Source organism: Sprattus sprattus (genome assembly GCF_963457725.1).
Source record: "Sprattus sprattus genome assembly, chromosome: 11".
Lineage (NCBI taxonomy): Eukaryota > Metazoa > Chordata > Actinopteri > Clupeiformes > Clupeidae > Sprattus > Sprattus sprattus.
This window is the reverse complement of record NC_137909.1, coordinates 11,598,529-11,611,564: the sequence shown is the minus strand read 5'-3', so window position 1 is coordinate 11,611,564 and position 13,036 is coordinate 11,598,529. Positions and strand designations below refer to the sequence as shown.

The 13,036-nt window shown below is 44.6% G+C and overlaps 1 protein-coding gene across 2 annotated transcripts; it reads right to left on the bottom strand.

Moving 5' to 3' along the window:
- Positions 1-1,270: 1,270 nt before the first annotated feature.
- On the bottom strand, positions 1,271-12,655 carry LOC308371975 (calsenilin-like; the record flags this gene model as incomplete). 2 transcript variants are annotated; one of them, XM_080847053.1, is made up of 8 exons in its annotated part: positions 1,271-1,318; positions 1,566-1,628; positions 1,749-1,853; positions 2,165-2,272; positions 2,466-2,536; positions 2,784-2,853; positions 3,021-3,145; positions 12,484-12,655. In XM_080847053.1, 8 exons carry the CDS (start codon positions 12,536-12,538, stop codon positions 1,271-1,273), a joined length of 645 nt encoding a protein of 214 aa, XP_080703179.1. The 2 variants fall into 2 exon arrangements, with proteins under 2 accessions (XP_080703179.1, XP_080703178.1); XM_080847052.1 differs by lacking the exon at positions 12,484-12,655 and adding an exon at positions 4,631-4,733.
- Positions 12,656-13,036: the final 381 nt, after the last annotated feature.

The window sequence follows — 13,036 nt, the reverse complement described above, 5'->3', positions numbered from 1 at the left end:
ACTACAGAAAATCTGTTGGAACAACCAGTCCTGGTTTTGAGTGTCTAATTGTGAAAATTGTAAAGACTTAAAAATAGACGCAACACTCTTAGATGAGAAACAGCACAAAGGGGTTAATTTCCCTTGCAGACTCAGGATGAGGGAATGCTGAATGTTTTAGAATGAGATGGAACCCTTTAGGTGAAGAGACAAGGGGGGAAGTGTGTAGGAAGGAAGGATTCTCACAGATCAGGGTTGGGAGTTTCTGTGTGGACGTTGCCCCTCATTCTAAAATGCAAATGAGTGGTTTTGTAAGTTACAGTTTTAACAGAACAGGGCCAAGCTGAGTCATAGTTTTTTTTTTCAGAAACAAACAACAAAAACTATATTTAACCCACATAGAATAATATATTTATATATAAATGGAACTATATTTAACCAGTACAGAAGGCAGCCTAAAAATAGATTTTTATTTTTATTTTGATGGAACCCAGTTTTGACGAGGTTCCCCAACGTTTTTTTTTTTTATAATACTGTACTGAGGTTGAGTTGGGCGTGACTGCTGTCACTGTCAAATTACCATTCTGTCAACACTCTAGTCTCTTTGGTGTTGTCATGGAAGCAGGACTTTAATACACTTGCTCATTACCTCCAATTTCAAACAAAACACACAACTGTTCAGAGTCATCCAAATATCAAGTCATGCATTTAAGTATAATCACTGTGCATATAATTAAAAAAATACTACATTAAAATACTTGATCTGCCTTCATCTGAGGGCATCTCACAGTAGTCAGTGCTACCGTTCAACACTGCATCATGCAACTTAAATCAAATACAGCAAATAAACATAAAGTATCAATGCAGTTATAACTAACAGCAGATTTAGCTGGATTAAGTAGAGTGCTTCATAAAGGAACTAGTGCATATATCATTTCTACAGCTGCAGGGGAGTAAAGTTTACACATTAGCGTAAAACTCCTTATGGGAATTTCAGGCAAGCATGCAAACAAGTAAAGTCTTCCATAGTCCGTCCGTCCTTAGTTTTGGTAATATATTTTTCGTCCACAGTCCATAGTGGGAGGGATGTTAGCCAAGCATCTCTCCTGTATTTTAAATAGGAAAGTCCATAGTATCAGTTCCCCTCAACTCCCATCTCTCTTTATACAGAGGACAGCTCCCCCTAGTGGCTGGAATCCCATGCAACGCCTGGGTCCAGAAAAAGAGAGAAGGAGAGGAGTGCAGGGGAGAGTAGGAATGGAAGGTGTTTGCAGAGGTAGAACGCCACACTTCAGATGACATTCTCAAACAGCTGCATAGAACTCATGATGTTGCCATCCTGGGGAAAGACACACCACAGGAGAAGAACCAGCATCAGCTTTACAGGTGTGACGAACAGAGATGGATCTTTCAGTTTCTATTTCTTTCTCTGTGTATGTGTTTATGTGTGTGTCTATCCGATACTTGTATGGCCGTATGTATGAGCCTGAGAGAGAGAAAGAGAGGGACAAAGAGAGGATATATGGGGGAGGGAGAGAAAGGAAGAAAGAGAAATTGATGTGGCTGTTTCTTTTTTAAAACTGTACCTTCTGGCACGTTTCTATAAATTCATCGAAGGTCACGACTCCATCTCTGTTCTTGTCCATTTTCTGAAAAGAGGGGGCAGGAGAGGTGTACAGTTAAAATGACAATAACATAAACCGCCGGAGGTATTATATGGCAATCCAAGAAATGAATTCAGGCAGGCCTGAGTTCTTCGGCTCACTCACCTGGAAGAACTTCTCGACGTGTTCAAACGGAGTGTCGTCTTTGACGCTGGGGGTTGTGTACCTGCCCATCATGTCATATATGGACGTCATGATGGCCAGCATCTCCTGCAAAAACCGTCGGCATGGTTTTGTGAACTATATCAACACCACAGCTTCATCGTGCACTGGCCAACTGCAAGAACTGTTAACTGGTTACTGGGAAAATCCCTAAGGGCATCTGGCAATAACAGCATCAATGAAATAGTTCATTTAGTGCAATAGTTTCATTTCTACAGCCGCAGAGCATGCATGTAAATGTCCAAAGGATGCAAATGACTTTCAATGCAAATGAGATGCATTTTCCATGTCCTTAGGTTATAAAAGTAAGATAGACATAAACAGACAAACAGATTGAATGATGTCGTACTATTTTGTACCTCTTTGGTGATGTAGCCGTCCTTGTTGATGTCGTAAAGGTTAAAGGCCCACCTCAGCTTCTCATTCACTGAGCCTCTGAGGAGCACTGACAGACCTATCACAAAGTCCTGTCAGAGCACACACACACGCACGCACAAGAACACACAAACACACACACACACACACAGAAGCACACAAGCACACACGCAAACTCACACACATACAGGGAGAGAGAGATGCAATTGACTCATTGTGGTGTTAGAGGGTTTAAAAGAGCTAAGTTGATAAAGTTCAGGGAGGACAAATCATCTTGTGTGCTACCTCAAAGCGAATTGAGCCACTTCGGTCTGTGTCAAATGCGTTGAAAAGGAAGTGTGCGTACGTGGTGGCATCTGTTGACATTTCCAAAAGAGAAAAGAAATACTAGCATCACTTAGAGTTTAAGTGGACAGGCCCTTTCTCAATAATGTGCACTGGTAGCTATCAAGCACTTATATAACATCAAGAGCTAATATATTGATTCTAGACTTTGCTTTGACATGCCTGTGAGGTCTAATACCAAGATCCTCTTTTTGCATCAACGTTTGTATCAAATGAAAAAGAACAATTTGTGACTTTTACAAAACTGTGGCTCTGTACCTCCTTGGGGGAAGAACTGGGAGTAGATCATCTTGAAGGTTTCCTCATCCACCAGACCACTTGGGCATTCCTGAATGAACGACAACAAAGGAATGATACGGATCAAATCAGCCAGTGTGGCTGCATCCCAGAGGTGGTTACATTAATGCAGTTCGATTTCCAGGACATATCAACCCCCACTGCTTTCAAATGCACATCCTCCTTTTTGGGGCATGTCCTCCGTGTTGCCAGTCTCACATTTTTGAAGCCTCTGTAGAGCGACTGGAGCTCCTTCCGGGTAAATTTGGTCTGGGTCTGCAGCTGGTCTAGTCCCTCAGGCTGGTGTCTGACGGTGGCCATCTCCAGTTCACTCTCACTGATGTCTGTTTGGGGGGTGGGGGAAGAGGGGAAAGAGCCAAGGGGTGGAGGTGAGGAGTGGGGTGTGGCGAGAAAGTGATAAAGGGTTGAAGGAGGCAGATAAGATGTTTGACAGAGGGTTTAGAGGGAATGTGCAGAGTTGAGGAGAGGGATGGGGGCGCATTAGAGAGGGAAGGAGACAGACATGGTGAGTGAGAGGAACAGGTAGCAGGCAGCAGAGAGGACAGGGACAAGACGAGCCAGACAGGAGGTGGAGAAGAGTGGGCCCAGTCAAGACAACACACACACAAAAACAGACACTCACATACATAAAAAACAATGGGCCTCATTCTTGAACATTTTCTGAAGTTTCTTCTGAAATGTTTCTAACGAACTTCGGAAAAACAAAGTAAGAAAAAGGCCTCTGCCAAATTCATGAACGCTTGAAAATGTGTCCCTACCCAGCAGAATTGTTCTGAGCTGTGCTCCTCCGGAAGTGTTTTCTTAAATTGAAAGCGCGTTCTCGTGCACCTGGATTTGCATACATAAACGCCCCGCCAGCTCCTTATAAGGACTAAAAACTAAACTACTAAAAAACTACAAGATGCTAGGCCATCTTGTGGTTTTTTAAGGAATCGCATTTGAGAAAGCTCTCCATGTTAGAAGTGTTAAGGGCTGAATTTGTAAGAAATCGTTTTGCGACTTCTATTCTGAAGTTCAGAACAAATCCCAGATGGGAAAACCAAATGTTGTCCTAAATCCACCGGAAGTGGAGTTAAGAAGAAATTCCTTCTTAAATTCTTCTCGAGAATGAGGCCCAATGGTCATAATACTTCCGGGATGAAATGTCGATCTTTACAAAGTTTTGGTGTGCGCGCGTGTGTGTGTTTGTTTGTGTGTACTCACCATCTATGGGATGAAGACATTCAGATGAGCAAACATGGATAGGACGAGACCAAGATGCAAGATGGATTGAGGACAGCGATGATGGACAGACAGAGAGAGAGAGAGTGAGAGATAGACAGAGATAGATAGAAAAAGAGAGAGAGAAACAATGCATCAGACTAAACCACAACTGCATAGGAGTTTGTCTACACGTGTCACCAACAGAGAAGAGTTAAAAAGACAGTAAGTGCCATTTAATTTCCCCCAGAAGTGTCAACCACACAGCAACAATCAACAACTCCATTAACACATTGTAGATATGTAGGACAAGTGAGCATGTTAAATAAATGAACAGAGTGACCCCCTCTTCTGGTGTGCTAGCGCCACAGCTAAAGGACTTAGCCTCTAGCCTCTGTGGTGTTATGTTTGAAGGCTCTGTTGTGGTATTGCTAGGGTTGTAGGCTCAAGACAGTCTAGACAGGGTCACATGCGTTATACCAGGCAAGTTAAGTGTCACTTCCTCCATTCACTACTCCAAGGACACACATTCACCAGGGACCAAGCATAGCAGGCACTAAAAGCCTCAGTACTTGAAGATCGACTTGAAGATGTCACCTTTTACTTACCTTCCATAGAAAGAGGCTCCCACATCCCAAACTGCTTGAGTACCATGACAAACATTAGGCCTACCACAGCGATAGCAAAGACTTCCATACCCTGAATCACCATCGCTGATATCAATTGGTCAACCCCTCCACAGTAATACGAGAGACAAACCCCACAGAAGGTCAATGGTGAGATATCCTCTACTGAATAATAAGGACCAGGAGACCATGAGTGCAGCCATGAGGAGATCGGCAAAGTTTAGCACTCATTGGATGGAGGCAGGAACACGTTCGTGTACTCCTTCAGTCAACGCTAACGCACGCCTCACTCCATTTTGCCATGTTGTTTTGAATCATAGCAAGCTGAGAAAGAGATTTGCCCTCTCCTTGACAGCCATATCCTCACACGCACCGCCTCAGAATAAAAAAAAAGAAACGCACCACAGACGGATGGAGAAACAAGCTGAGTCGGCTTTTACACTCACTAAGCGAGACACTCTTAACTGACCACCATAAAAACTACATCACACACTCACAAGGAACAGGAAGCAGAGGGCGATACAGAGATAATAAGGGAGAGAGAGAGAACAAGATAACTTTTCTTTGATGACATAACAACTGTTTCTCACTTTTAACTCCTGGAGTATGTCTAAAAGTAGACAACAGAACTCCAGTTGTGATAATTCTGTTCTACTCTTGTAATTTGCACAGGCTCAGTGCTGCCGGCTCCACTTTCCCGGGACAGAGAGTCTCTCTCTCCATCCCTCTCCCTCTCTCTCTTTCTCTGTCAGTCTCTGTCTCTCTCTCTCTCTCTCTCTCTCTCTCCTTCTCTCTGTCAGCCTCTGTCGTTCTCTCTGTCAGCCTCTGTCGTTCTCACTCTCTCTCTCTGTCGCTCTCTGTCGCTCTCTCCCTCTGTCTACGCGACTCTCTCGCTCCTTCTCTGTCACCGTCTGCTCTGTCGCTCTTCCCTTCTCTCTTTCTCTTGGTCTCTCTCATTTCTCTCGCTCTCTCTCTGTCAAGAATTCTTCAAAAGAGCTGAGGAAAGACCCAGATAAACTTCAAACCCAATCTGAGTGGTCATGACATACTCAGGTGGAGAGCTCTGATAAATCATTCCATAGGACAGTGCTGAAAGACTATGGGATGTAAAACTGCACTGCTCACTGAAAACTTTTTTTTTCAATCCATAACGGCTGCTAGCCCAGCGTTAGAGCCTACTTTACTTAAAGTGCTCTCTTGTCCATTGCTTCCCCCATCAGCAGAAATTGAGCGGTGTCTCCGAGAGTCAATTAAGCACTCTGTGCTCTCTTCCGTATCATCTCTGACCTCTCCTCTCTCCTGAACAGGCGTCAAATGCAAACTGAACGGTCTACTGTGTTTTTGGCATCAGCCTAGCCTAGCCCAACAACTTAAGACCAGGCACACCATTTACAACCACATCAGGGTTATTAACCTCTTTGTTGATATCATGCCTTGTCCTTATGAGAAGTTGTAGTTTTCTTGACCCAGGAAGGTCGGGGCCATCGTATTAGTTTGATTAGTTTTAACATTAATTTGTTTTAATAAAGAATGACTACTAATACTACTTCAACTGCTAGCGCACATCAAATATTACTGCTGCTACTAATAATTGTTATAATCATAATCAGAACATGCATTTATTACATACAAAACACACAAAAAATTAGAAAGTGTTTAACATCTGCTGGCCAGAAGCTCTATTGAAGGTAAGCACCAGTGTGTGTAAATGGCCAAGCTGATTAAGACCCCGGTAGGAGGTGATGAGTTTGCAGTTATTAATGGAAAACAGTAAGTAGGACAGGAGACAGAAAGTGTAATGGACATAAATCAATAGTGAGGATCAGAGCTGAGGGGAAGCCTACAATGCTCCTCAGCAGAGCAGAGTAGAGAAGAGCTCAACTAGACCATGGGACAGAGAGGAGAACCTAACCCTACCCCTAGGAGCAGAGAGGAGACTCTAACCCTATCCCTAGGAGCAGAGAGGAGACTCTAACCCTATCCCTAGGAGCAGAGAGGAGACTCTAACCCTATCCCTAGGAGCAGAGAGGAGACTCTAACCCTACCCCTAGGAGCAGATAGGAGACTCTAACCCTACCCCTAGGAGCAGAGAGAAGAAACCTAAGCCTGACCCTACCCCTAGGAGCAGATAGGAGAATCTTTCCCTCACCCTCGCCCTCACTACCTTCAGGACATTCTGTGTGGATGGCTCAAATCTGCTTTCCCACAGTGGCCCTTTGGAAGACTAGCTAGATAACCTAAACAAATCCTGCACTGGGCCACTGCAGGTCAGCAGATTTGAGGAGAACCTCATGCTAACCCTCACTGCCTTCAGCACTGCCAGTGTGAGCATCTGTTGACTAGTTTGCTCACCCCATACAGGACGTTTGGCTCCATCAAAAGGCTGAACAAGGGTCTCTGTGGAGGAACTGCTATGTACAGATACAAATCTCAGTGTCGTCATTAATCAGCATTCAGCCACATGAAATATAAACTCATCAGAAACCCCTGGATGTGGACGGACACCCAGACATCTGAAATCAAGTAAAGAAAATGTATAAACTCATCATTCTTATATTAGCATATCATTTTGCTTGTTCTGATTAAGGGATTATGCAACACACCCTCCCACAGGACACGTTCTGACAGGACACTTAAAGGCAACACTCCTAATAGGTTTTTCAAAGACCACACTGGACCTTGCACTTGGATTTCCGCTGTCATCTCCTGGTAACTGGACCAGATCTTGCACATGTTCTGCAAATCATAAATCTGACCAGTAGATGGCAGCATCACTACTGTATGAGTGTGCTGTAAATTCCTCTGATGACGTGTGTGTGTGTGGTGCATAATCTCACATCCTCATAGACTCACTCTATTTTTAAACAAATTAAGGGAGGACGTCACTTCTGACAGATGATGACATAGACAGAGCTACTTAAATGAAATGTGTCAACTTACATCATTTTCAGAAAAAGTCATTGAACAAAAGCCTACTAGTTCCAGCTTTTCTATGCTCTATTTGGTAAATAGTCTGACTCAGAGTGACTGATTGAGTATAGTAAAAGCATATAAAATTATTTCAACACTGTGTGAGCTTACCTGGATATGTTTTCCTGGCTTACTCTTTGCTAACACCTTGATCTACACGTGCAATGGGTCAGGGACACACTGCAGTAGGGTCATTATGGCTTATGCTGTGGATGCAACTGTAAAAGGCCATTTCACCTGTACGAAGTGAAACATTAGTGCTGTTTAGCTTTGCTGTAGCATCAATACTTGCACCCCTTTCACACAGTCACACCAACTAACAGAAAACTCATAAATCAGAAGCAAAAACAACCCTCCAGCACAGTTGACAGTTTACAAATAGCTCTTGCCAGTCAGGACTTTCAGAGCAGAAAAGATGAACATGACTTCATTGGTAGGACTGTGCGGCTCCTAGCCTGGTGACACCAGCCTACGTATTTCCGCCTGAATTGATTTCAAGCTCATACTCAGTCTGGCCCAACCCCATTGACAATCGTCTCCAGAACTCAAAATTTTGCAGGACCAATCAGCGAACAGTTCAGAGCTGTGACGCAAAACTCGCCTTGGAGGAAAAGACACGAAAAGCTATCGGAAAAGTTGTCTCAACTCTCGAGAACATCAGAAAATTAAGAGAACAAGAGTATTTTCTTGTAAGTTTTATGATTGGAAAGGACGTCGTAGCTCTTCTCCCAACTGGCTTTGGGAAGAGTTTAATCTACCGAATGCTTACTAAACGTTGCTGATTGGTTAAGGGAACTCCAATGATTTTAAACCTCAAGATAAGCACCCGCCCATCTCGGAAACCAAAATGCATTGGGTTGGCCCAGACTGAAAGACGGAATGAAATGGAGTCACAGGCTGGTAATGGCCAGGCTATGCGGCTCCAGCCATCCGAACAGTCCAGTTTATACGGTGCCCATCCAAAAAGTCCAGTTTATACAGTGCCCATCCAAACAGTCCAGTTTATACGGTGCCCATCCAAACAGTCCAGTTTATACAGTGCCCATCCAAAAAGTCCAGATTATACAGTGCCCATCCAAAAAGTCCAGTTCATACAGTGCCCATCCAAACAGTCCACTTTATATGGTGCCCATCCAAACAGTCCAGGTTATATGGTGCCCATCCAAACAGATCAGATTATTGTGTGCCCGTCCAAACAGCTCAGATTATTGTGTGTCCATCCAAACAGCTCAGATTATTCTGTACCCATCCAAATATCTCAGATTATTCTGTACCCATCCAAATATCTCAGATTATTCTGTGCCCATCCAAATATCTCAGATTATTCTGTGCCCATGCAAACAATTTTGATTATTCTGTGCCCAACCAAACAGCTCAGATTAATGTCTGCCCATCCAAACAGCTGTGCCCATGCAAACAGATCTCAGTGATCAGGCTGGGAGCTGAAGCACCAGTGGGTTCTCATGACTGTGTAATCCTGCAGGAGGGGCACTGAGATGAATGCCAAATGAGTGCAGTCTCTCTGGAGAGCAGGATGGATGGCCCCACTCTCTCTCTCAAACACGCCCTGGTAGCTGGAGAGCTGTGACTATCCTTTAATTGTGTGAAGCTGCTTAGCAAAATAATTGCAAAACAAACTGTAAACAAAGTTTAGCTTTCCTGATAGTATAATGGCTATGGCTCTCTTCTAAGTGTGTTATGATGGTTAGCCAATATTTAAAAACCTACATTATTCGAATTTACCAACTTTCTTCCTGTTGATTTAGATCCTGTTGACCGCCTTAATGTCCATAAACATCTAAGAATCACAGAGAGCTGGAGGGCCATGCTGACTATGCAGTAACTGACTATGAGCCGGTTAATGTAACAGCCCCAGATGTGCTTGAGGTGTGTGTGTACCTGTGTATACGTATGTGTGTGTTAATATGTGTTTGAGGTGTGTGTGTACCTGTGAATATGTGTGTGTTAATATGTGTTTGAGGTGTGTGTGTGTGTGTACCTGTGTATATGTGTGTGTAAATATGTGTTTGAGGTGTGTGTGTGTGTGTGTGTGTGTACCTGTGTATATGTGTGTGTAAATATGTGTTTGAGGTGTGTGTGTACCTGTGAATATGTGTGTGTTAATATGTGTTTGAGGTGTGTGTGTGTGTGTGTGTGTACCTGTGTATATGTGTGTGTAAATATGTGTTTGAGGTGTGTGTGTACCTGTGAATATGTGTGTGTTAATATGTGTTTGAGGAGTGTGTGTGTGTGTGTACCTGTGTATATGTGTGTGTAAATATGTGTTTGAGGTGTGTGTGTGTGTGTGTACCTGTGTATATGTGTGTGTAAATATGTGTTTGAGGTGTGTGTGTACCTGTGAATATGTGTGTGTTAATATGTGTTTGAGGTGTGTGTGTGTACCTGTGTATATGTGTGTGTTAATATGTGTTTGAGGTGTGTGTGTACCTGTGAATATGTGTGTGTTAATATGTGTTTGAGGTGTGTGTGTGTACCTGTGTATATGTGTGTTTGAGGTGTTTGTGTACCTGTGTATATGTGTGTGTTAATATGTGTTTGAGGTGTGTGTGTACCTGTGTATATGTGTGTGTTAATATGTGTTTGAGGTGTGTGTGTGTGTACCTGTGTATATGTGTGTGTTAATATGTGTTTGAAGAGTGTGTGTACCTGTGAATATGTGTGTTTGAGGTGTGTGTACCTGTGTGTATGTGTGTGTTAATATGTGTTTGTAACTATGAGCCGGTTAATTTGACAGCCCCTGATGTGTTCGAGGAGGGGACCCCTAAATGGATTAGTGGAAGTAAACACAAGTCAATCAACCGCCATTTTCCCACTCTAATTCAAGGAGTGTTATTCATGGGTATCTTTGACTATTACTACAAAAAAGTGCCCTTGAAGATTCAATTCAATTCAATTCTATTCTATTTGTATAGCGCCATAACAATACAATTGCCTCTAGGCGCTTAACAGAGCCCGGAGCCTAAACCCCCTTAGTGCATGCACAATGGCAACAGGGGCAAGGAAAAACTCCCTGTTAGGCAGGAAGAAACCTTAGGCAGAACCACGGCACATAAGTGGTGACCCATCTGCTTGAGGTCGGCCGGGTGGAGACAGGAAGGTGGGAAGGGGGGAAGGGGGAGGGTTGTGTGGCAGAAGGGGAAAGGAAGCAACAGGGGTTATACACAGCCAGCATTTGGTCGCTGGGCATAGTAAGTATACAGACATCCGGTGGTAAACACATGATACAGGCAAGACCAGATTACTGTACCAATAGGGTTACTGTTACAGGGATCCCTATGCCTCTCATGCAGCGTATTGTTCCATTTCTTAGGCGGCTTCAATCATGTGTGTTCATTTGGACCATATCCATTGAGGATCCTGGTTACCCTGCACCTCCCCAACCCCCACCTCCACCACCACCCCTTCCCCAACCCCACTTCACCTCCCACCCACACCTGCACCCCAACCCCAGCCTCACCTCACTTCCCACCCCCACCCCAACCCCCACTCTTCTGCCATGCTCAGCTCTCAGCCACTGATGAGGACACTTGAGGCCTGAGGCAGGCTGCGATGCACTGACATGAGCTGAGATGCGCTCAGCTGAGACTATGGGGGCTGACGTTTGCCTGACTGAGCTGGCACCATCATTAACAATTAAGGCCGATAGAGGACAAGAAGCGAGGGATGGGGTGGAGGAAGAGGGAGGAGGGAGAGGGGTGTGAGAAGGCACACACACACACACACGCATCATCCACCGTCTACACGCACAGAGGGTTCCCGTCAATAATTTAAACCATCCGTGTTAAAGCAGGGCAGGTCTGATCACATGCCCTGCTGTACATGCTCTGGGTGCTCCACCCCTCCCATGCTCTCAGACATCCCCCTCTACACCCCACCCCTACTGCCCAACCAGGGCATGGCAGACTGCGCTGAACAGGACGCATGTCTCTGATGCAACATGTCACCCAGGCCCGATCAGGAGTCAGATCAGAGCCAGATCCGAGCCAGATCCGAGCCAGATCAGAGCCAGATCAGAGCCAGATCAGAGCCAGATCAGAGCCAGATCAAAGCAAAATCAGAGCTAGATCAGAGCCAGACCAGAGCCAGAACCATTCCAGAAATAAAGTCTCCAGAAGTAAAGGTCTGTTTGTTTCTGATGCAATGTGGTAGCGGAGAGGAGTAACCACATACTGAAATGGCAATCATCACCCACACGCCTGCTGGGTCGAGTGCTTCTGTTTGCATCCAGTATGTATGCAGTATGCCACATTGAGTATGCAAGAATGTAGTGTGCAGGAACCTTAAGGGGCCTCTTCCAGCTGTCAGCCTCCTTTGACCACCCAAGTGTGAGTGACATTTTGGTAAAGTGTTCTGAATTAAACATTTACACTACAAGGATGAGAGTATATATGAGAGCGAGAGGGAGGGAGAGAGAGAGAGGGATGAAAAGGGAGAGGGAGACAATAGGTAGAGAAAGAGAAGGGCGGAGAGACAAAACACAGTAAGACACAGAAAGAGACAGAGAGGGAAAAAAGAGAAATAAAGAAAGAGAAAATAAAGACAGAAAGGGAGAGAAAGAGAAAGAACGAGAAGGAGAAACAGCAACAATTTCTGCAGCTGTGCAGTACTGGGCTTCTCCCCTGTGTATGGTACTGTATCTTGAAGAGGAGGCTGTGGTAAGATGTAAATATAGACCTGATATGGAGAGGGGCATTAAAACTCATGCTTTCAACCCGACCACCAACTACAGGCAGGGCTGAAGTGTAGTGTGTGGGTCTGTGTATACGTGTGTGGGTTAATGTGTGTTTGTGTGTGTGTATGCACATGTGTGTGTTTCTATGTGTGTATGCGTGTGTGTGTGTTACCTGGTCCCTGTGGTGCAGTGCTAGAGATGATCCACTTGACCAGGCAGCATTTCATCAGTGACTTGCGGGATATCCGAGGCTTCTGCCACTTGCCGCCCTCCTTCTGGTCGTCCGGCGACGGCTCCTGGGCACTGGCATCAGCCAACAGTGTTCCATCAACGCCCTTCCCATCGGCCTGTGGAGAGAGGAGGACACTCTTTAAAAGCACGCCACACACACACACACACACACACACACACACACACACACACACACACACACACACACACACACACACTTATGTGCCAACTACCTCTGGGAGACATGAGACAGGAATGACATCAACATTAAAACTGATGAAGACAATGATGTCACAGTCCTGCAATCAATGGCTCTCAACATAAATAAATATTCACAACAACATCCATAAAACCTTTAGAGAGAAGCAACACACCGTGAAGGTTTATATGTAATACACCACCTAACACTGGCATAAGCGTGTGACTGTTTCCCCTCGGGCACATGTTTTACTTGTGTGAACCAGAGCATGAAGGACAGAAGGGAGTAAAGCACA